The sequence below is a fragment of the Vitis vinifera genome, chromosome 14 (genome assembly GCF_030704535.1).
Source record: "Vitis vinifera cultivar Pinot Noir 40024 chromosome 14, ASM3070453v1".
NCBI lineage: Eukaryota > Viridiplantae > Streptophyta > Magnoliopsida > Vitales > Vitaceae > Vitis > Vitis vinifera.
This window is the reverse complement of record NC_081818.1, coordinates 1,633,460-1,654,697: the sequence shown is the minus strand read 5'-3', so window position 1 is coordinate 1,654,697 and position 21,238 is coordinate 1,633,460. Positions and strand designations below refer to the sequence as shown.

The window sequence follows — 21,238 nt, the reverse complement described above, 5'->3', positions numbered from 1 at the left end:
TGAAAAATGTTTTAAAAAAAATTCTAAATAATAATTTTTGAAAATTATTTTATAAAATAAAAATATGTTTAAAAATTCTATATTTTTATTTTCAATTCTTATCAAATATTTATATAATTAATTTTTAAATCCAATCTTAAAAAATAAAAATAATTGAAAATAAACAAATATTTTTTAAAAATATTTATTTATATTTTTAAGAATAAAAAATTATTATATCTTTTTTTAATTTTTAAAAACAACTTTCAAGCGTGCACTGATTTCTCCTTTAATACATTTATTTTAAAATTAACAATTTTTTTAAAATTATTTAATTTAACAAAAGCGCTCTAAAAAGAAATAAAATATCTACAAATGCCCGTCGACGTTCTAACTTTTTCACGATTCTTAGTACAGAATGGAATAGGATATTGGTGGGGCCCAAAACGGTGTCGTACACTGGTGGGCAGGACTCTGGAGTCTGGACTTTCCTAGAAGTTGCAGTACACATCCGCGAACGGCTCTGTACAGTGTACTCTCATTGTGTACCCCCTTCCGGGCCCCACTTTCATCATCCTACTCTTCTCCACCGTAGGATAGCCGTACTCTTTATCGTCACGGACTTGCTTTGTTGTGTATATTCTTCTCCTTATGCATGACCGCAGCAAATAAATTCCTCGGTTTAATTTCTACCATGCCCTTGGACTTCCTGCATGTACTGAAATGATTGCACGACAAGTGGGGGTATTTTTGTTATTTTCAATCGACTAAGCATGCAGCTCTGAGTAACGATTCGGTGATGCGGGGCTCTCCGACTTCACAGTCTGAACCAATAGTAGTTTGCCACGTCTGCAATTCATTTTAAGGTCTATGAATTCCTGAATTATTCTTTAATCATATTAGCTTTCTTCTCTTTTTACATTAAGTTTTACATCTTGTTGTTTTTTGCAAAGAAAGCTCTATGACGTGGCAAACCATTATTGGTTAACTCTTGGTAAATCAGTGGGAGATGTCCACACTGAATAGTTTCCCTTTCTCTCTTTCCACGAGACTGCATACTGTCACTCTCTACAAGGTCAAGCTCTGAGTTTTGAACAAGGCCCGATATTTCGGTCTCATCCCCCATCAACCGGCCTCCGAAACAATGAATCCGATCCCAAATCCCCATTTAGGATCATCCCACATCCTGTTCACAGTCAGCCCCCAACCCCTCCATCTCCGCCTTCTCTTCCTCTTCGTCCCCACCTAATCTAAATCTCAAAAATCACCTAAAGATTCACGGAACCCAGATCTCCAAAACCCTGAAATCGCTCACGGTTTCACCTGACCCAGAGCCCCAAAACCTCGTTTTTAAACCCTCCAATGGCGTCTCCCTCCATTCTATGTATCTTGTCCGACGACATACTTGCACGGATCCGCAGCAAGCTGAGCTCCGAGTTGGATCGGAAGACTTGGCGACTCGTCTGCCGCGACTTCCTTCGAGTCGACTCAGCGTGTCGGACCTCGCTCAGGGTCCTCCGCACTGAGTTCCTCCCGGGTTTGTTGCAGAAATGCAGGAACATGGAGAGCCTGGACCTCTCCGTCTGTCCTCGGATCAACGACGCGATGGTGGCGATTCTGCTCGGTCGTGGCTCGGTGTGCTGGACACGGGGGCTGAGGAGGCTGGTGCTGAGTCGGGCCACTGGGTTGAAATCTGCCGGGTTGGAGTTGCTGACTCGTTCGTGTCCGAGCTTGGAGGCTGTTGATATGTCGTACTGTTGTGGGTTCGGAGATAGAGAGGCCTCGGCGCTATCTTGCGCCGTGGGGCTGAGGGAGCTGAAGCTGGACAAGTGCTTGGGTGTGACGGACGTTGGGCTCGCAACGATAGCCGTTGGATGCAATAAGTTGCAGAGATTGAGTTTGAAGTGGTGTATGGAGCTCACAGATTTGGGAATCGATCTTCTGGTGAAGAAGTGTTCGAATTTGAAGTTTCTCGATATTTCCTATCTTCAGGTTTCTGTTTCGCTCGTGTCTCTTCTCCTGTATCTCTACTTTGTTGTGCTCTCGAGTATAGAATATTTTGACTGGTGTTGCGTTTGGTTACTGAGAAAATGTGGGAAAGGAAAGGAGTTTGAATTCTGAATATGATTCGGTAGAAAAGGGGAAAAAACTAGAATTTTGAATGTTGTGTTCCTTTTGGTTGATGAGAAAGCCTAGGAAAATAAAAGAAGTGCTCCATTTGGTTGATGAGGAAATGTGGGAAAATGAAAAGAAAATTGAAAATTTTGAAGTGTGATTTTTGTTCTCCATTCAGTTGAGGGAAATGTATGAAAATATAAGAAATTATGGGGTATGTATGGACTCTTCTTAACCTCGAAGATGCATTTTAAAGCCATGGAGGCTTTTTGGCCTAGAGCGAGTTGTTACATTATAATTTTCATTGTTGACCTGCTTTGGCTGTTCAGAAAATTTGAAGAGAAATTTTGAACCTGAAAGCTTGTGCTTCATTGGGTTGCCGAGAATATTGTGTCATTGCATTATAATTTTCATTCTTGTCCTGCTTTGCTTATTCAGAAAATAATTTTGAGCCTGAAAGCTGTGCTTCATTGGGTTGCTAAGAATATTGAGGAAAAAAGGGAGATTAGAATTTTGAATCTCCATTCAGTGGCTGAGAAATGCTTGTGGGTAGAGAAAAAGAAATAAGATTTTGTGTATTGGGTTTTACATTGTTTGGGACCTGAGGAAAGCAATAAGGAAAAAAAGAGGTTTCAGGATCTGAACAGCAACAGAAAGGAACCTTTGAAAATTTTGTTCTCTTTTCTTTTCTTCCGATTTCTTGGCAACAAAACAGAGAATGACATACTATAACTTATATTACAAACCAAGCATGGTTTTATCTGTTTTATGTGAAAATTGACGTCTATGCTAATTTTCAGGTGACAAGTGAGTCTCTACGTTCAATTGCTTCTCTACAAAAGCTGGAGGGTTTGGCTATGTCGGGATGCTCTTTAGTGGGTGACCTTGGTTTACATTTTCTTGGCAATGGATGCCCTTCTCTCCTGGTAATTTCTTTTCTCATAAATAAAATTGTTTCATTTCTTTACTTTCTGTTCATTTATTGGGGTCCAAATATAAAATCCATACAATGGTTCTGGTGAAAATGTGCGTTTGATCTTTCCTTTGATAAAGATCAAGCAGGTTAAGTTTATCGTTCTTGTTCTGTTCTTTGTTTTACAAGTTTCAAAAGATTGCCCTGGGATAATCTGATGAAATTTCACTCCAACAAAATCAAACCAATGTCTTGTTCTACAATTGAAAGTGGTAAAAACCAAAAATTAGAAAATGACTTTGTTTTCCTGATTCTCTGCAGATTGAATTTGCACTACTGCCCACTTTTCATCCAATTTTGGCAAATGAAACTTGTATTTATGATATGATGTTTTCCAAGTTTTCTGAAAGTTTAGATTCCAATTTAAATTTTATATTCCAAAACGGTTTTTTTCTCAAAATGTTAAGAAGTTTAAAGTGGCTGACAGCCTTTTGTTCTGTCACTCCTCCCCGTTCCAAAATTTTAGAGAAGATGAAAAATAGAAGACTATTTTTGAAAATTCAATTTCATTCTTTTAATTCAAGACATTGTCAGCAAGATATGCCTAGGCTGGCTGGGGAAGTGGGTGTTTGTGGCTTCCATCAATTTCTTGAAGGTGTGCAAAGGTTCAATGTTCTATTGGATTGTTGCCTAACAATTAATTGCTAGGTAGTCAGAACACTGATATGCTCAGTAAAAATTTATGAGAAGAAAAAAATTAGAATTGTTACCAGTGCATACACTGAGTAAAGAGAGAAAAAGGGGGCAAGGAAGCAAGAGTAAAGTTTTCCAAGGTTCAATCTGTTAACATCAGTTAACCAGCTTAGTAATGTTTCGCCTTTTAATATGAATGGTTTTGTTATCTGACTAGCTCAACTAGTTGGCAATCAAAACAAAAAGGAAAAATTTTTTTATTCTCCCTTGCATCTGCAAATCCAGATCTTCAAAAGAATCTGTGATTAGATTTTTTTGTGTATGAAATTGTACATTAACTTTACATAGATTGTTGAATTTTTATGGTTTCCAGGTAATAGATGTATCGAGGTGCGATGGTGTGAGTTCATCTGGCTTAATTTCTCTAATTAGAGGACATAGTGATCTCCAGCAGCTCAATGCAGGATACTCTTTTCCGGTGGGTAAATTTTTTGGTGATTTGGTGATCGAAGTATTAAGTTAGGTGGCTCCTGAACTTGTACCATTTTGCTTCTGCAGGAACTTTCTAAAATGTTTTTTCGCCAGTTGAAAGACATGAAGGATCTTAACTCAATAAAAGTTGATGGGGCTCGAGTTTCTGACTTTAGCTTCCAAATCATCAGCGCCAATTGCAAATGTTTGGTTGAAATAGGGTTGAGTAAATGCATGGGGGTGACTGACTTGGGCATTATGCAGCTGGTATCTGGCTGTCTAAATTTGAAGATTGTCAATCTAACATGTTGCTGTTTCATCACTGATGCAGCAATTTTAGCTGTAGCTGACTCTTGTAGGAACCTCTTGTGTCTGAAGTTAGAGTCATGTAATTTGATCACTGAAAAAAGTCTTGATCAGCTTGGATCATGTTGCTTGCTGCTTGAGGAGCTTGATCTTACAGACTGTTCTGGTGTTAATGACAGAGGTAGAGTTTAAAAGTTTCGGTGGCATTATCATCATTTACAACTTTATTTTGTTGGTTAGCAAATCGTAGGTAGTATTGCATGTATTTGCAACATATTTTCCTTTAAGGTAGAGTTTAAAAGTTTCGGTGGCATTATCGTCATTTACAACTTTATTTTGTTGGTTAGCAAATCATAGGTAGTATTGCATGTATTTGCAACATATTTTCCTTTTAGGTATTCATTACTATGACTTTTATCCTACATCATTTTTTCTGTTTTCTTTCAAATTTGTTCCTGTAATCTTTGATTAATTTTGGTATTACTTTTGGTTCCTGAACTTTTTAATTCTGCTCAAGTGATTTGAAATTGTCCAATTTCATTTTTGCTATTTTCTTTCAAATTTGTCCCTGGAAGCTTTGATTAATTTTGGTATCACTTTTGGTTTCTGAACTTTTTAATTCTGCTCAAGTGATTTGAAATTGTCCAATTTCATTTTTGCTGTTTTCTTGCAAATTTGTCCCTGGAACCTTTGATTAATTTTGGCATCACTTTTGGTTTCTGAACTTTTTAATTCTGCTCAAGTGATTTGAAATTGTCCAATTTCATTTTTGCTGTTTTCTTTCAAATTTGTTCCTGTAATCTTTGATTAATTTTGGTATTACTTTTGGTTTCTAAACTTTTTAATTCTGTTTAAGTGATTTGAATGTGGTCAATTTCTCTTCTGCAGGACTGGAGTATTTGTCCAGATGTTCAGAACTGACATGCTTAAAATTGGGTCTTTGTGCAAACATATCAGATAAGGGATTGTTCTATATTGCTTCTAACTGCAAAAAGCTCCGTGAACTTGATCTATACCGGTAATTTATTCCCATGAATCAAGATGATCGGTATTAAGAACATTTTTGTCAAAATGATTACTAGAAAAGATGTTTTGGTTTTACTTTTGCAGCTGTAACAGCATTGGTAATGATGAATTAGCTGCTTTATCAAGTGGTTGCAAGAAGTTGGAGAAGCTTAACTTGTCATACTGCAGTGAGGTTACTGACACAGGAATGGAGTATATAAGCCAGTTGAAAGACCTTTCCGACCTAGAGTTGCGGGGGCTTGTGAAAATTACAAGCACTGGTTTGACAGCAGTTGCAGCTGGATGCATGCGACTCGCAGAATTGGACTTGAAACATTGCCAGAAAATCAAGGATTCTGGATTTTGGGCTCTTGCCTACTACTCACGGAATTTACGACAGGTTTGGCTTACTATTATTAAATTGGAATATGAAATTTTGTCAAATAAAATGTTTCTATATCTTTTACATTATAATATGAAACTACAATCAAAGTTTTTGGTCAAATAAAATGTTGCTATATCTTTTACATTATAATAAGAAACTACAATCAAAGTAGTCCTTTTGGGATGGATATTTGTTTAAGCTGAAGCCATAATTTCAGAAGGTCAAACTGGGTGGTTATGAAAGTTTCATTAAACATGAAATAGTTTCCCACATAAATTACAAAGGAGCTTTCATGAGAAGCAACATTGTTGTTACTTCTGAATTAAATTCCTTTCAAAGTCAAAGACACTTTTTTATTAAAATTAACCAAATATGTATAGAGGCTTTTATCTTTCAAGATGTCAATCCAAATAGGGCTGAAAAATAAATATACCAAACCATGAATTTGTTTTTTTCTTTACATGGATTTGTTTGTGTGTTTTGAAGGGTGTTACTTGGATGCAGTTTTTTTCCCAACATATTTCCATTAATAGAGAAATTGTATCAAGTTGGAGTAGCAAATGATTCTCTAAGATAGCTTTTATCTCCTTCTGGAGTGAATTGTTGTTTATTGTGCATTAGAGATCTCTGAAATCAATGTCTCATAATTATAGAATTATACCCTCCTCCCCCAAGTGATATCGAAGTGTAAAATACCTTCTTAAAGATGACATAGACAATAGTACAGAGGAAATTAGAGGAAATTATTTTAATTTTTTAAAGTTCTTCTATGTGGTACTTGACTCTGGATGATTTTGTTATTGTTTTTATGATTTATTTCTAGTCCTCGTCACAATTTCTGAAGGCATTTGCAAGTGGATACTTGGAAGGCATTGTTGAAGGGTTTCTATTTCATTAGGAAGATAAAAAAAATGTTGAAACACCTATGCTGGTATCATTGTTATTATTTTTCATTAAATGTTATTCTTAACATTTGGAAGCAAAGATGAGAAGGCTGGCCACCAAAGTGTAGCTCAGCGGTAGTGTCTTTTGGCAATGAACCAGAGGTTTTGAGTTCAAGTCTCTATGGTGTTCAAGTGGTCTCCTGGTATTCAGGTGGTGTAGGATAGAGGGGTGGACCCATATCATCTGAGGTTTTGGGGTGGATTCTCTGAAAATTAAAATAAAGAATGCTGGCTGTCATGGATCTCCTTCATCTGGGATGTTCCAAAATGACCATCATTTTTGGGAGTCGCTTTGTTGAATGGTTAATGGTCTCATAACTATTTAACACGTGACTTGAAAATTTTTTAGAGTTATTGTTACTCAAGTTTCTTGGCATCTTAGTAAAAATTGCTCAGACATCCTTCCACTTTGTCATTGGAAGATGGTTTTGCACAAAAACTGAATTAATTTGTGATTGCAGATAAACCTGAGCAATTGTACTGTATCAAATATGGGGTTATGCATGGTGATGGGGAACCTGACTCGCCTGCAGGATGCAAAACTGGTGCACCTCAGCAATGTGACAGTGGACGGGTTTGAGCTTGCACTTAGGGCCTCTTGCATTCGATTGAAAAAGGTTAAGTTACTCGCCTCTCTCAGTTCTTTGTTTTCCTCAGACTTACTTCAAACCCTGAGGGAGAGAGGCTGTCAAATTAGATGGGATTAGGATCTGCGCATATGTATACGCACGAATAAAGCTCCAATCATCAGGGATGCCATGATGTAGATGGAGGCAACAATGGTTCTTTCATGAAAAGCATGATTACTTGTTTTGGAGAACGGAAATGGAAATCGCAACGCAACCTGGAAAACTGTGTGAAACTTGATGTAGTAACAGTATGTATATGCTTGGGAAACATGATGAAAATGTTTGTCTTTGCAGAAAACATTTTAAAGCAAAGCATCATATTTTATCAAGCCGAAGCACCCATTGTCAATGGGATTTTATAGCACTTTCAGAGAAATTTCAATTGAGCTGTAGAGCAAGAACTTTATTTAAAAAATAAATAAATGAAATTTGCAGGTGTTATATCCTATATAAATATATATTTAGTTGGATGGAGTGTGAACATTGGGGTTTGTCTGAAGTAACACTAGATGGTATAATGCAGGCATATAAAGATCAGTGATTTTCATCTTTTGATTTAATGCTTTTCTTTTTTCCTTTCTCCTGATTTGTCATTTATGGTTGGTCAAAGGCCAACTTAGAACATTTAAGTTGAGAATTGAGGTTGAAGGGTTGACATCAGCAGGTATACATCATAAGGCATGTGGTCCTTGGATGAGTTGGTGACACACATCCTGGAACTAGGTTCTTTGAGTCTGTAAGTTAAGAAGAATCAATCTGGTTTCACATGGGAATAGGCTTTTAGGATGTCATACTTTGAAATGTTCAATGTCTAATAGTAAAAGTTGAAAGAACACTGATCATTATATTTTACTGGAAGTTTTAGTTGCCGGGGAAGAATATCTTAGACAGTGTTTCTTTTTGAAGAGCTTTTAGTAGAAGCGTTTTTTCTAGAAATGGTTTTTTTAAGGATCACTTATCAAGTGATTTTTTAATTTTTTAAAAGTGTTTTCTAAATTTTGTTAAATACTTTATTTTTCTTTAAAAACATTTTTTAGGATTGAATTGTTTTTTAAAAATATTGTCAAATGGACTCTTAAACCGTTGAGTCGAAGATTAGGTATTTTTTCATGCTAATGAGATGGAACTGTTGTGAGGAAGTTGAAGTCGATTCATTCAAAAATTGGAAGGAAAGCTGGAAAGGTAATTTCTTTTGTCTGGTAGTTTGGTTGGAATGAAAGATGTAAAGAGGAAAATGTAATGGCAAGTTAGGAACTTGGTATAAAGCCTGTACATCCTGTATACTCACTTTCTATGGGAGAAAGTGATGAAGGTTGAGAAAGAAGATTGAAAATCTTATGGGGTCTAAACTGGCATTCTATCTTTTTCTTTTCCCTTTTTAGGGTTCCTGAGAATCAAAGTCTTGTGGTAGATGAAAAGGCCTGAAGGAAAGGTAAAAGTTGGATACATTACTTCCATGGGCAATGAAACTCCACCTTTTCTTTTGTGTTTTCTCACTTTGAAATTTGAGTTCAGAGGCTGAAAAAATCTGATGCTTATTATGTAAATTCTTCATTATATAATTGTAGATTAATTAAGACTAAACTATTTGCATTTGATCGAATTTATGGGTAAAGTTTTGCTTAATCTTTTTGACACGTACAAACAAGCATCTAGCCACCAACCCAAGTCACAATTAAGAATCAATCTTAACCTCCTCCAAACCAACCCAACAAACACTTTGATCACCCTGATTGAATACTGCATAAGATGGCTGTGTTGCAGACTGATTGGTCTTGGTCTCGGTTTTGGTGGAGTACAATTAGGGAATCCCTCAAAAGTTTGGAGAAGAAGCAGAGCAGAAAGGAATATGAAACCAAGCTCCCAAGGAAGCATAACTTGAGCTTTGCTGTGGGTAAAAGTATTTCTTTCAGGACAAACAATCCTTCCATCTGTACATGTCAAAGAGTTTTTCTCTTTAAAAAGGCTCCCCGAAAATCTCTTCCTTTCTAGTTGTCCATCATATTTCATAGCTAAGCAATGGCCTTCGCCAATTCAGCCAATTTCTTTCTTATTCTAATCCTTTTACCTTCCCTTGAAGCCCTCTCCCATGGAACCTCCTTCAATGCACAAAACCAAACCCTTGAACCTCTCCCCCATGCCTCCTCCTTCAATGCCCAAAACCAAACCCTTGAACCTCTCCCCCATGCCTCCTCCTCCAAAGACCAAAACCAGACCCTTCAAGCCCTGATCATACAAGCTTGCGCCAAAGTGGAGAACTACAGTTCATGTGTCTCCAGCATCCACAATGAGCTTGAAAGTATGGGGCCTCGCAGCCCCAGTTCCATCCTGACTGCCGCCCTCAAGACCACCCTCAATGAAGCCCGAATCGCCGTTCAAATGGTTACCAGGTTCAATGCTTTGTCAAGTAGTTATCGTGAACAAATAGCCATTGAAGACTGCAAGGAACTGCTTGATTTTTCAGTCTCAGAGCTGGCCTGGTCCTTGCTGGAGATGAAGAGTATTCGAGCTGGTTCCACGAATGTTCAATCTGAAGGAAACCTGAAGGCATGGTTGAGTGCTGCGCTGAGTAACCAAGACACATGCCTGGAAGGCTTCGAGGGCACGGACCGTCGAATCGAGAGCTTCATCAGAGGAAGCCTGAAGCAAGTCACACAGCTCATCAGTAATGTTCTAGCCATGTATGTTCAACTCCATAGCTTGCCCTTTAAACCTCCCCGAAATAGTACCGAAAAAAGCCCAAGTCAGGACTTCCCAAAATGGATGACGGACGGGGATAAAGACCTTCTTCTTGCCCATCCAAACCAAATGGGGGTAGACACCATTGTATCGCTGGATGGCAGCGGTCATTACCGATCAATTGCGCAGGCCATTTATGAAGCTCCAAGCTATAGCAACAGGAGGTATATCATATACGTGAAGAAGGGAGTTTACAAGGAGAACATAGATATGAAGAAGAAAAAGACCAAGATCATGATTGTTGGGGATGGAATTGGAGCCACTGTGGTCACCGGAAACCGAAATTTCATGCAAGGATGGACCACTTTCAGAACTGCCACTGTTGGTGAGTCTGCTAAACTGCTATTTTATCAGTTTTCCTTTCATTGCATGCATATCCCAATTCTAAATTTTCTTCTTGCAGCTGTGTCTGGGAAGGGATTCATAGCTAGAGACATAACCTTTAGGAACACGGCCGGACCAAAGAACTTTCAGGGTGTTGCGCTGCGCGTAGATTCTGATCAGTCCGCGTTCTACCGCTGCAGCATGGAGGGTTACCAGGACACCCTTTACGCCCACTCCCTCCGCCAATTCTACCGTGAATGTGACATCCATGGCACCATAGACTTCATATTTGGGAATGGTGCAGCAGTCCTCCAGAACTGCAAGATCTTCACCCGAAAACCATTGCCCCTACAGAAGGTCACAATCACCGCACAAGGCCGGAAAAGCCCAGACCAGAGCACTGGATTCTCCATCCAAGACAGCTATGTCTATGCCACTCAACCAACTTACTTGGGGAGGCCATGGAAGCAGTATTCAAGGACTGTTTTCTTGAATACTTACATGAGCAGCCTGGTCCAGCCCAGAGGATGGCTAGAATGGAATGGGAACTTTGCTTTAGGCACATTGTACTATGGTGAGTATAGGAATTATGGCCCCGGTGCACTGTTGTCTGGCCGCGTCCAATGGCCAGGTTATCATAAAATTCAGGATACTTCGGTGGCTAACTTCTTCACCGTTGGGCGGTTCATTGATGGGCTTTCATGGCTGCCATCCACTGGCGTCAGATTCTCAGCAGGTTTGAAGAATTAAGTCATGTATGAACCTGTAATTTTTCAACATTTGTGATCATATATATATTTGTATTGTTTCAGAGGTACACATTTTGTGGTACCTCGAGTGAAATTAGGTCAGTTTCAGATGCATGGTAGGTGTAAGATTGGATATGAAATGAGGGTGAAGTGTCTATTTTTCTAAGGATTTCTGTGGAACAACTAAGTGCAAGAACTTCTATTTGTATTGGAATTGCTTTGTAGCGTGTTATTAGTACATATCCTTCTAATAATTAATATTACAAGAATACAAACAATTATCATCTTCAACATCAATACGTTCATTTTATCTTAACTATGTCCCATCAGTGATCAATGTATTAGTACGGAATTAGTTCAAAATTACAGGCTTCAATGGCATTAAATGATAACAAACAAGACTTATCTCAAAGGCCTAAATCGAGTAAATTAAGGGCTAAAATTTAGGTAGTCTTTGGAATGAGAAGCATGTGCTATGTTTGGAGTAACTTAACCAACCTTTAATAGTTTTGTGGAGACACTCTTTTCCCTCCAAGCCTCTTGTTTGATAACTGAAATAACCAACTCCATCTTCTCCTACCTTCCTTCTTATAAATAAATTCCCTATAAAAATTAGAGACTTACACTCCGCATTGGGGTGGCAAACTAGCAAAGAAGATAGAAGAGGTTTTGCTTTGCAGTTCTGCAGACCCTCTTCTGATTGTATTTGAGCTGTTGAGCAGCTCTTTTGCCTCAAAGGGGAATTTCTGAAGAATTAGAGAATAAGATCAGGGAGGTTTTTCTTGTTCTTTTTGCTCCCTTGGGGTGTTGAAAGAGTTGCTGGGTTATTGAATATGGCTCAAAACTATTACAATAATGATAGAGGTAAGAAGAAGAAATTGGCCATTATTGGCTTTTCATCGATATTCCTGGTGGCCATGGTGATTGCCGTGATTGCTAGTGTTAGCTCTAGCTCCAGTGATTCCGGAAATGCCCAAAAACAAGAGATTTCTTCTTCAATGAAAGCTATCCAGGCCATTTGCCAACCCACTGATTATAAGGACGCTTGTGTAAACAGCCTCACGTCCAAGGCAGGCAATACAACTGACCCGAAAGACCTTGTTCAGGCAGCTTTTGCATCTGCCATGGAACACCTTTCTGCGGCTGCTAAGAACTCAACTCTCTTACAGGAGCTCAACAAGGACCCAAGAGCATCACAGGCCCTCCAGAACTGTGAGGACCTGGTGAATTACGCCATTGATGACCTCAAGAAATCATTTAACCAAGTGGGTGACTTTGATTACAGCAAGATGGATAACATAATTGCTGATATAAAGATTTGGCTCAGCGCTGTCATCACATACCAAGAGACTTGCTTGGATGGCTTTGAAAACACAACAGGAGATGCTGGAGAGAAAATGAGGCAGATCTTGAAGACCTCCATGGAGCTGAGCAGCAATGGCCTGGCCATTGTCGGCGAAGTCTCCTCCATCCTTTCCAACTTACAGCTCGCTAACCTCAACCGACGCCTCCTTTCTGATGACCCTGCAGATCCTGATAATCACATAGATGATGAGTTCCCCTACTGGAGCCATTCTGAAGGCCGAAAACTCCTTCAAGCTAACGTTTCCGAGCTCAAACCTAACCTGACTGTGGCCAAGGATGGGAGCGGGGATTTCAAGACTATTAACGAAGCCATTCGGCAGCTCCCCAAGTTCAGCAACCAAACCTTCATATTGTACATCAAGAAAGGAATTTACGAAGAACAAGTGCAGATAAATAAGACCTTCACCAATCTAATGATGGTGGGCGATGGCCCAACTAAGACCAAGATCACCGGAAGCTTAAACTTCGTTGATGGAACACCCACCTTCAAAACCGCCACTGTTGGTATGCCTTCCTAGCATAAGTCTGTCTGATAAATATATATATACATTCTTGGCCTGTTGGACTGTTACCTTACCTGACTCTATGAATTTGATGCAGCTGTGCTCGGAGATGGTTTCATCGCTAAGGGTATCGGTTTTGAGAATTCTGCAGGCGCAGCAAAGCATCAAGCTGTAGCGTTGCGGGTTCAATCTGATAGGTCAATCTTCTACAACTGTCAAATGGACGGCTACCAAGACACGCTCTACACGCACACCAAGCGCCAGTTCTACCGCGACTGCACCATCTCAGGCACTATCGATTTCATATTCGGTGATGCAGCTGTGATATTCCAAAACTGCACGTTCGTCGTAAGGAAGCCACTGGACAATCAGCAATGTATAGTAACCGCACAGGGAAGGAAGGAGAGGCGCCAGCCATCCGCCATTATCATCCAGAACTCGACCTTCACTGCAGACCCTGAGTACTATCCATACAGAAATGAACTCAAGTCATACCTTGGGAGGCCATGGAAGGAGTTCTCAAGGACTATTATCATGGAATCTTACATAGAAGATTTGATTCAGCCTTCTGGGTGGTTGCCATGGGCGGGGGATTTCGCTTTGAGGACATGCTTCTACACAGAGTTCAGAAATAGAGGCCCTGGTGCAAAGACACACGACCGGGTGAAATGGAGAGGAATCAAGACGATCAAACCTTCCCACGCTATAGACTTTGCGCCGGGAAGATTCCTATCGGGTGATCGATGGATTCCTTCTACAGGAGTGCCCTACAACTCCGGTTTATTCACACTCCTTTCGAACGTGACTACTAAGTCTCAGGGTAGGATTTGATGAGAGCTTGTAACGTTCTCTTTTTCGTCTTCCTTCTGTGTGTGTGAACGACTACTAAGTTTGAAGATAAACTCACCATCCTCCATTATCAAAAGACATATAGAAAGAAACTATAAAGATCATATATTGAATAGAAAGCATTGGAATGTGATCATTTTCCTTTTGAGATCCATGTAGGTACATACAAAATTCCCTATGAAATTTTCACGTTCATGGATTGATCTTTAATTTGTTATGGCCTTACATGAAATCATAGAAACCACCCCTTACAGGCCTTGTGCTCATCACCCTTGATACCGCACCTATTACATCCTCAATTAATATTTTAAAACCATGGTCATGGCGTGATGGATCACGATTAAGAAAAACCAAAGGAGGTATAGATCATGTTGATCTTAAGATCATAAAGAAAACATATATTTTTTGTGATGTCCCAAATTGTAAGAAAAGTTTATGATATATACGAGGAGCGACTCATCTAATGATATATATGCGATAGTGCATCAATATAGTGTCTCACATAGTTCAAACGTAGCCTTCAACTAAAGAAATGCTAAGTTTGACAACTCATGGATCATATTGGCTATGACAAAGACAACATGTCAACGTAATAGGTTGAACATGATTTGCCATGTCACCTCCAAGAAGTTCCAAAGATGACATTCTATGGGCATGAAGTTAGTAGCCTTAGGCAAATAATATCTACATGAATTGTCACATTTTTCATCTAACAGAATTGCTATATAATAGGGTGCAATAATGAAGATCTTAAACTCGAGGACGAGTCACCTTAATGATGATTCTTATGATAGACTAATAGCTAGGGTATAATGTTGAATTCCACAAAGGATTTGACTTACCCTTGTTGGACACCAATTGATTTTCAAATGAGATGATCAAATCTTGATTCATAAATATCATGAATCAACTGTTATGGATTTGTGTTATGGGAGTGTTGTATATGTTAGGATGTAATAATACTGCTTTTAAACCTAAGGTTGCGTCATTCAAACTCTTAGAACATGCTTATGAGATGTGATTTCAAATACTATAAAACGTTTAATACATCCTCATTGGACCTATTGGTTTTTAGATAAGATGTTCAAAACCTGATCCAAGAATATGAGATCACTGTATCATAAATGTTGCAAATAGATTGAATCAATGTAACATTATAATATCACAAATGTTTAAAACAATCAATTATACATGAAAAGCTAAAGAATTGAACCAATTTGGATGTGGTTGAGGTTGATGTTGTTGGTAGAATTTCCCCATCTTCCATCTTTTCAAGTAAGGTAAATATTCTTTACTTCAATTAGTTATATTTGTTTTCATTGCACCCTATTGCTCTACTATTAATATTCTTGATGGCTTTTCCTCACTCAATCTCAACCTAGATAACTAATTGATGTAATGATTAGATAAATAGATGTAAAATTTAATTATTATTATTATTTTAGTTTATTTTTACCTTATTTCATAACTCAATTAGAACATGTTTGGATGTAATTTTAAGAAATGTTTTTAATTTTTTTAATATTAAAATTTTTTATCTTTTAAAAATTAGAAAAACTAAAAACACTTCCTAAAATGATTGCCAAATGCACTCTTAACTTGGTAAATTCCATTTATATGATCAAATCCAAAGTTTTTACTTTTACTCATTTAAAATTAACTCAATTTTAATCCAAATTTGAAAGCAATACTTGAATTAAGCTTGGGTTAGGCAACATGTTGAAGCGAACCATCAAAACGACGACGTTTCAAATCTCGATTCCAGTATAGGGATCCCAGTTTTGGATGAGAGCCTCAAAGCGCAGCTCAAACGCTCCCGTTTTCTATGGCGGCATCGACGTCGTCCTCGTCCTCTGACTCATCCCGCCGGGACCACCGTCGCCGACGTCTTCATCGCCGAGAAAAAGATGACGCCCTCAAGATCCGCAAGAAGAGTCGCTCTCACACGAAGCGTCGCCGTCGGCACTCCGATTCTTCATCCTCCTCCTCCATCGATTATTCCAGGTCCTTCAAGAAACCTTGAAATATTCATTTCGTTAATTTTTATGTGTTTTTCTATCAATCTGTGATGTACGGGTCTTTGTTATTTCTTCGATTCTCTTTGAGGTTTTTGTTTTTTTTGTTTTACGGATTGATGATCCGTTTGGTTTCTGAGAAAATTTGTGGAAGAAAAAGAAAGAGAAAGAGAAAGAGAATTGGATTCGAATTTTCAATGTTGGGTTTTTCTATTATTTGTAGGATCCTCCAAAGCCCCAATTTTCTGTTTTTTTTTTTTTTTTGCTCATCTATTTTCCTTGTGTTTGGTGTGCATGATTATATAAAATTCGTGCTATAATTTGAATATTCTTGTGATGTTTCTTAAAATTAATGCCTGTTTGTGTTGCAAGAAAACGTGGAAAAAGTAAAGAAATTAAAGTTAGAATCTTGCATTGTATGTTGTGTTGATGGAGCCAAACAATCATGCACTCTAACCGGGCTACATAATTTCTGAGATCATTTTAGGATTGTAGAAGGTTCTCCTTCGATTATATATATATATATATATATATATATATATATATATTCATGATTTGAGCTGAATTTAAGCTGGAATATAAACCAAACTCTAGCAAGCCTGCCTTTGACACCCATATATTTTGTTGGATGGGTTCATGCACAACCCATTTGTGTGTTTGATAGTGCAATTGCCGAGATAATTTCAATCTTATGAAGACATTTTTTTTGCATTAATGGTTTCAGTTGTATTGTTGATTAGTTTAATTAGATCAAGATTCAGATTTATTATTTAAATTTGAGACTTAATGATGAGTTGCTTGGTAGTATTGGTGGACCACTATTGCTTAATGGTTCCTGAAAGAATCATTCTTTGAAACTTTTCCTTCTTCATGATTGATGGTTTAATATAAACTGGGAGTTGGATGCTTATTTCCTCTGTCCAATTTATTTGTTCTTTTGGGATTTGGGTTTTATCCTTATGGGTTTTGCATGACCATACAGATCAAGTTTTATCTTTCTAGTTTGGGACTTAATGGTTGTTATATCTCATGAGATTCATGCTTATATGAGTGTGTGCCTATTTGGTTATGCCTTCAACATAATTTAGGAAATTTAATTGTGTGATGGTCATTTCAAGCTCATAAATGTTATTGTCTGAAAATCTGGGTGTTTATGGCACTAGCTTTTGATTCCATCTAAGAAATACAAGAGGATGGGATTTTATTTGTGTTAGGGATTGGGGATTGGATAAAATTTGCAGTCATAATGTAGAGATACTCCTTTTGGATTGGTTTGGGAGTTCTGCTCTTATGATCTATTACATTCATCAAATTTTATGTTTCTAAGACAAATGCTCACCACTTGTATTTCATTAAGAACCTAAGACAATATTATAGTAGTGCTCACTGTTTTTGTTTGCATGCTCCTTTGGCCATGTGGAGAGTGGTAGGTGGTTAAGTTATTCATTATTTTAGGCTTTTCGAACCCATGGTTCCAAACTCATCTTCACTTAAGAGCTCATTTATTTGTTTATTCAATCTCGCATTTCTATTGTTGTCACATATTCCTAAAAACATGTCTGTCAACATGCTTAGTTTGAAATAATTTGATTTTTTTGTGTAAACCTGAACACTCTGATTGACCTCTGTAACAAATACAGCTAGTCTTGTTACCAGAAACACCAATTTTCTTGTGTTACCCAACATTGTTTTCAATGTTCATAGTTTGAACTTGATTTAATTTCTGTGTATCTAAACAATCTGGCCATGTCCACAATCTCATGTAACTGAATCAAAAAGGTCTTACCAACCATTAGAAGTAGGATTATCTAACCCATGTTAGGAATCTAGTTATCCAATATTTTGAAGTCAATTCTTCCATAATTCTATTGCTTAGCTAAATATTGACCAAAAAATGGGGATGTGAAGCTTGCTAACATCTGTGTATTTATGATCTTAGGAGTGATAGTTCTTCTGACAGTAAGCATGAAACATCTAATCATTTGAAGAGACGCAAGCACAATGACAGGCCCAAGAAGGTGCTTGTTTGGATTTCTTTTCTCCTTTTTATATTACCTGTTTGTCTATCTGTGTAGTTTCATTGCCCTTTTTTCTTCTTCTCCTTTTTTAGAATAAGGAAAAAGAAAGAAGCAAGAGTCACCACCGTAAACGTCATAAGCAAAAAGATAAAGAGGTAAGCCACTATTCTCTCTGTAGTATTTTTGCCTTCACATAACATAACTTTTTATATGATTACCCGATATGCTAATGGTTCATTATTAGAATCAATCAATCTACCTATCTATCAATCTATCTAATATATATATAGTGAGACAGCTATACTGTTCAAATGGTCTAATATCAATTGAAAACTCATTGCAGTAGTTTAACCTTGGGAAATCTGTGGTGAAAAGCTTCTAATTGTGTAAAGAATTTAACTTGTAGACAACAGTTTTGATATCTGATGAGAAGATCAGTAATGATCAGGATGCCATTCGGGAAAACATCAGTTCCATCAGTCATGTACAAATGTTTGGGTGGGGAGCTTCCTTGGATCAATATGTAGGTCTTTGACAATCAGCTCAAAACAGTAACCATCTATGTGGTTTGTCAAACTCATCATGAAAATGACCACTAAAAGAAAATGTCGGAGAAAAATAATAGCCTAACAATCTGGTCAGCTAGTAAATATTATTTTGCATGTGGGTACATCCCTTACTCTGCACAAAACCACCTTGGTGCTTTATGGTACACATTAAAATCATAATGTTGTTTGGGGTTAAATACAGTTTCTGTTTTTCTATATCTGAGGGGCTTATAATATCTTCTTCCTCTTTATGGATTGGCTCTTTGAAATTGGAGCTGGGGTCTGTGACCTGACGACTGGGCGCTTGGTTGACTTGCCTGGATGTTGTTTCTGGTTGGATTTTTCCTGGAAATGGGAGCCATATATAGAAGGAGCAGGATGAGAGGAGCAGCAGTCCTGTACAGCTTTCTAAGGTTTGTCTTGTGCACCAAGATTTATAATTGCAGTTTTTACCTACTTTTACCCACTTGTTTCATTTTCTTGTTCACTTCAACCAGTTTTTAGGGCGTGGCAAAGATGACAGTGTCCGCCGCAGTGCTGTCTCTGGCAAAAAGGTATGCCCTCTCTCCTTCAACAGCCCCTTCATTAATTATGATAGGCAGCGGTAGTTATTAGTCTTTGATTCTTCATTTGTAGATTCTATTGAAGCTTGACAAGTCAAAGGAAGATAAGGCAGCAGAAAACAAACGAAACGAATTGCTGAAATTCTTGAATGCTAGTTATGATTGATATATGTGGAGCTTGAGGGCAATGCAATAGAATTGAGTAGTGAGTGAAGGAACTGGATCAGCTTCCAAGTCCCATGTTAAACATCCAATATTCTTTCTCAGGGAGCATGGACCATGGGGTCGAATTCATATGATGTGTTTACAAGAAATGCAAGACATTATATTTTTACAGGCTGGAGCTTTTGTAAGAACTATGATGAGAACCCTTGATATATGGGTGTGATGGTGTATTTTATTGGACCGACGTGCTCTCTTAATTGAAATCTATTTGATTAGATACAAATGACCTTGAGCATTTAAATTTAGGTAATATCCATGATCTACTTTGGTTAGGAACTTAGAAATAGTTATTAGGCTGCTTAATGCTTTCACCCCTCCACATTTCCATCCCCATCATCAAGAAATGAATATTTGAACAGGCCCTTTTGAGTCCTCTTACCACCGGCTGATAATTTTTTGCCCTCGCTTTTTTAACCTGACTACCAAATTGAATGCCTACAGGGCTTTGAATGATCTGGGAAGATGGTTGATCCCAGACTCTCTATGAACTGGTCCATTCGACCAATCTTTTCAAATATTATTGCAGAGAGTCAAAGCTTTGAATCACAGGTTTTTCTAGGGTATCTTTTTAGTATCATTGTGAAGAGTGGTGATGAATGAACAGTGATCACAAGGCTGAGAAAGTTCTTATATATTTATACAATCATAAATACAAAGGTGCTTTGGTCAAACTGAACCCGAATTCAATTTGGTGTAAGAGAGGGGTTAAACAAATATTTTGATTATTCTTTTAACTTGAGCTCAATCCAATCCGATGTATGAGACGTTTAGACAAACAATTTCAATACCCAAATTAAGGTTGAGTCAAGTTTTTTCAATCTGAATTTAATTTGGATTAAAGTTTCAATACCCAAATTTTGTTATCCTATATAACAATATTTATTTATTTTTTCATATTTTTAAGAAAAAAGAATTAAATTATATCATGTAGTCTATTTTTTTTTAATTTTTTTTAAGAAAAACATATAAATTTAAATTTATTTATTTTTGTAATTATCTTGAAATTTATCCCATTTCTTATTTAAATTTTCATATAAATACACAGATTTTTTTTTTTAAAAAATATTCTAAATAAATTTTGAATTATATAATCTGATTAACCTAATTAACTTTAATATAACTCGATAAACCCGAATCCAACCTCATCAATTGATTTGGATTAAGTATTTTGGGTTTGCTACTTTGCTTTTTAATGAACCTTACCAATTCGCTCAAGTTAACCTAATAAATTTTCATATTTTAGAAAAAAAGTGTGATGAGTTAGAATATATATTTATTTTTATTTTATTTTATTAAAAAGGGTCTCATTGTGACACTGATGAGATTTTCCCTTTTAAGCTTTTCTACTTGGAAGAGGTAATTTACAACAATGAATTTTTGGCCTTTAATTTCCTGGGTTCTACTGGGTACATGATATATCTTCCATTTTGAATGGCAACCACAGGGCATAATGGTCATTTTGGGCTGGACCCACACCCCAAACAAGCACATATAAAAAGGCCATCCAGGGTTAGGGTTTGCATCTTGTGTTTAGAGTTCTTGACTGTGGCCTCCCTCGCTGGCCTCTCTCCATCTACAATGTAGTGGGTTGGGTCTAATTTCTTTCTAGGGTTTTATTTTTCCTTCCTTGGTTGATTTTCCAAAGAAGAATCACAAGGGTTGCACATAGTTCTTCTTGGAAATCCACACAGAAGATGATTTCCAGGATTTTATCTGTGCATAAAGAAACAAAATGATCCATTCTGCTTGAGTCTTCTCCCCATTTCTCGATGGAGATGTGCTCCAATGTTATTGGCTTACAATTCCCCCAAACCCCATTTCTTTAATCTCACTGTTTGGTTCATATGAATCAAGGGTGTGTTTGGCTGTGGTGAAGCACACATTTAATAACCTCTTGTTT

The 21,238-nt window shown here is 37.5% G+C and overlaps 4 protein-coding genes across 4 annotated transcripts; all 4 read left to right on the top strand.

Annotated features, from left to right (window-relative positions):
* Positions 1 to 703: 703 nt before the first annotated feature.
* LOC100249393 (F-box/LRR-repeat protein 3) lies at positions 704 to 7,881 on the top strand. Its single transcript, XM_010661351.3, has 7 exons — positions 704 to 1,971; positions 2,895 to 3,020; positions 4,074 to 4,178; positions 4,259 to 4,658; positions 5,366 to 5,495; positions 5,588 to 5,882; positions 7,273 to 7,881. Exons 1-7 carry the CDS (start codon positions 1,342 to 1,344, stop codon positions 7,516 to 7,518), a joined length of 1,932 nt encoding a protein of 643 aa, XP_010659653.1. The 5' UTR covers positions 704 to 1,341; the 3' UTR covers positions 7,519 to 7,881.
* Positions 7,882 to 9,007: 1,126 nt separating this feature from the next.
* On the top strand, positions 9,008 to 11,543 carry LOC104881361 (putative pectinesterase/pectinesterase inhibitor 22). The gene is made up of 2 exons (XM_010661353.3): positions 9,008 to 10,504; positions 10,583 to 11,543. Exons 1-2 carry the CDS (start codon positions 9,460 to 9,462, stop codon positions 11,251 to 11,253), a joined length of 1,716 nt encoding a protein of 571 aa, XP_010659655.2. The 5' UTR covers positions 9,008 to 9,459; the 3' UTR covers positions 11,254 to 11,543.
* Positions 11,544 to 11,887: 344 nt separating this feature from the next.
* On the top strand, positions 11,888 to 14,136 carry LOC104881362 (putative pectinesterase/pectinesterase inhibitor 28). Its single transcript, XM_010661354.3, has 2 exons — positions 11,888 to 13,121; positions 13,218 to 14,136. The coding sequence occupies exons 1-2, from the start codon at positions 12,086 to 12,088 to the stop codon at positions 13,949 to 13,951; spliced, it is 1,770 nt and encodes a 589-aa protein (XP_010659656.1). The 5' UTR covers positions 11,888 to 12,085; the 3' UTR covers positions 13,952 to 14,136.
* A 1,530-nt stretch (positions 14,137 to 15,666) lies between these two features.
* On the top strand, positions 15,667 to 19,561 carry LOC100244276 (uncharacterized). Its single transcript, XM_002283438.5, has 6 exons — positions 15,667 to 15,973; positions 17,924 to 18,002; positions 18,095 to 18,157; positions 18,919 to 18,963; positions 19,048 to 19,104; positions 19,187 to 19,561. Exons 1-6 carry the CDS (start codon positions 15,795 to 15,797, stop codon positions 19,277 to 19,279), a joined length of 516 nt encoding a protein of 171 aa, XP_002283474.1. The 5' UTR covers positions 15,667 to 15,794; the 3' UTR covers positions 19,280 to 19,561.
* The last annotated feature ends 1,677 nt before the right edge of the window (positions 19,562 to 21,238 follow it).

What these genes read in the sequence shown, in the direction of transcription:
- LOC100249393 (XM_010661351.3), top strand. Translation starts at nt 1,342, where the DNA reads ATGGCGTCTCCCTCCATTCTATGTATCTTGTCCGACGACATACTTGCA. An exon ending in ATGCAGGATACTCTTTTCCG is followed by an intron (nt 4,179 to 4,258) that starts GTGGGTAAATTT and finishes TTGCTTCTGCAG; the next exon opens with GAACTTTCTAAAATGTTTTT. An exon ending in ACTCACGGAATTTACGACAG is followed by an intron (nt 5,883 to 7,272) that starts GTTTGGCTTACT and finishes TTGTGATTGCAG; the next exon opens with ATAAACCTGAGCAATTGTAC.
- LOC104881361 (XM_010661353.3), top strand. Translation starts at nt 9,460, where the DNA reads ATGGCCTTCGCCAATTCAGCCAATTTCTTTCTTATTCTAATCCTTTTA. An exon ending in TTTCAGAACTGCCACTGTTG is followed by an intron (nt 10,505 to 10,582) that starts GTGAGTCTGCTA and finishes TTCTTCTTGCAG; the next exon opens with CTGTGTCTGGGAAGGGATTC.
- LOC104881362 (XM_010661354.3), top strand. Translation starts at nt 12,086, where the DNA reads ATGGCTCAAAACTATTACAATAATGATAGAGGTAAGAAGAAGAAATTG. An exon ending in CTTCAAAACCGCCACTGTTG is followed by an intron (nt 13,122 to 13,217) that starts GTATGCCTTCCT and finishes AATTTGATGCAG; the next exon opens with CTGTGCTCGGAGATGGTTTC.
- LOC100244276 (XM_002283438.5), top strand. Translation starts at nt 15,795, where the DNA reads ATGGCGGCATCGACGTCGTCCTCGTCCTCTGACTCATCCCGCCGGGAC. An exon ending in ACAATGACAGGCCCAAGAAG is followed by an intron (nt 18,003 to 18,094) that starts GTGCTTGTTTGG and finishes CTCCTTTTTTAG; the next exon opens with AATAAGGAAAAAGAAAGAAG. An exon ending in GTGCTGTCTCTGGCAAAAAG is followed by an intron (nt 19,105 to 19,186) that starts GTATGCCCTCTC and finishes CTTCATTTGTAG; the next exon opens with ATTCTATTGAAGCTTGACAA.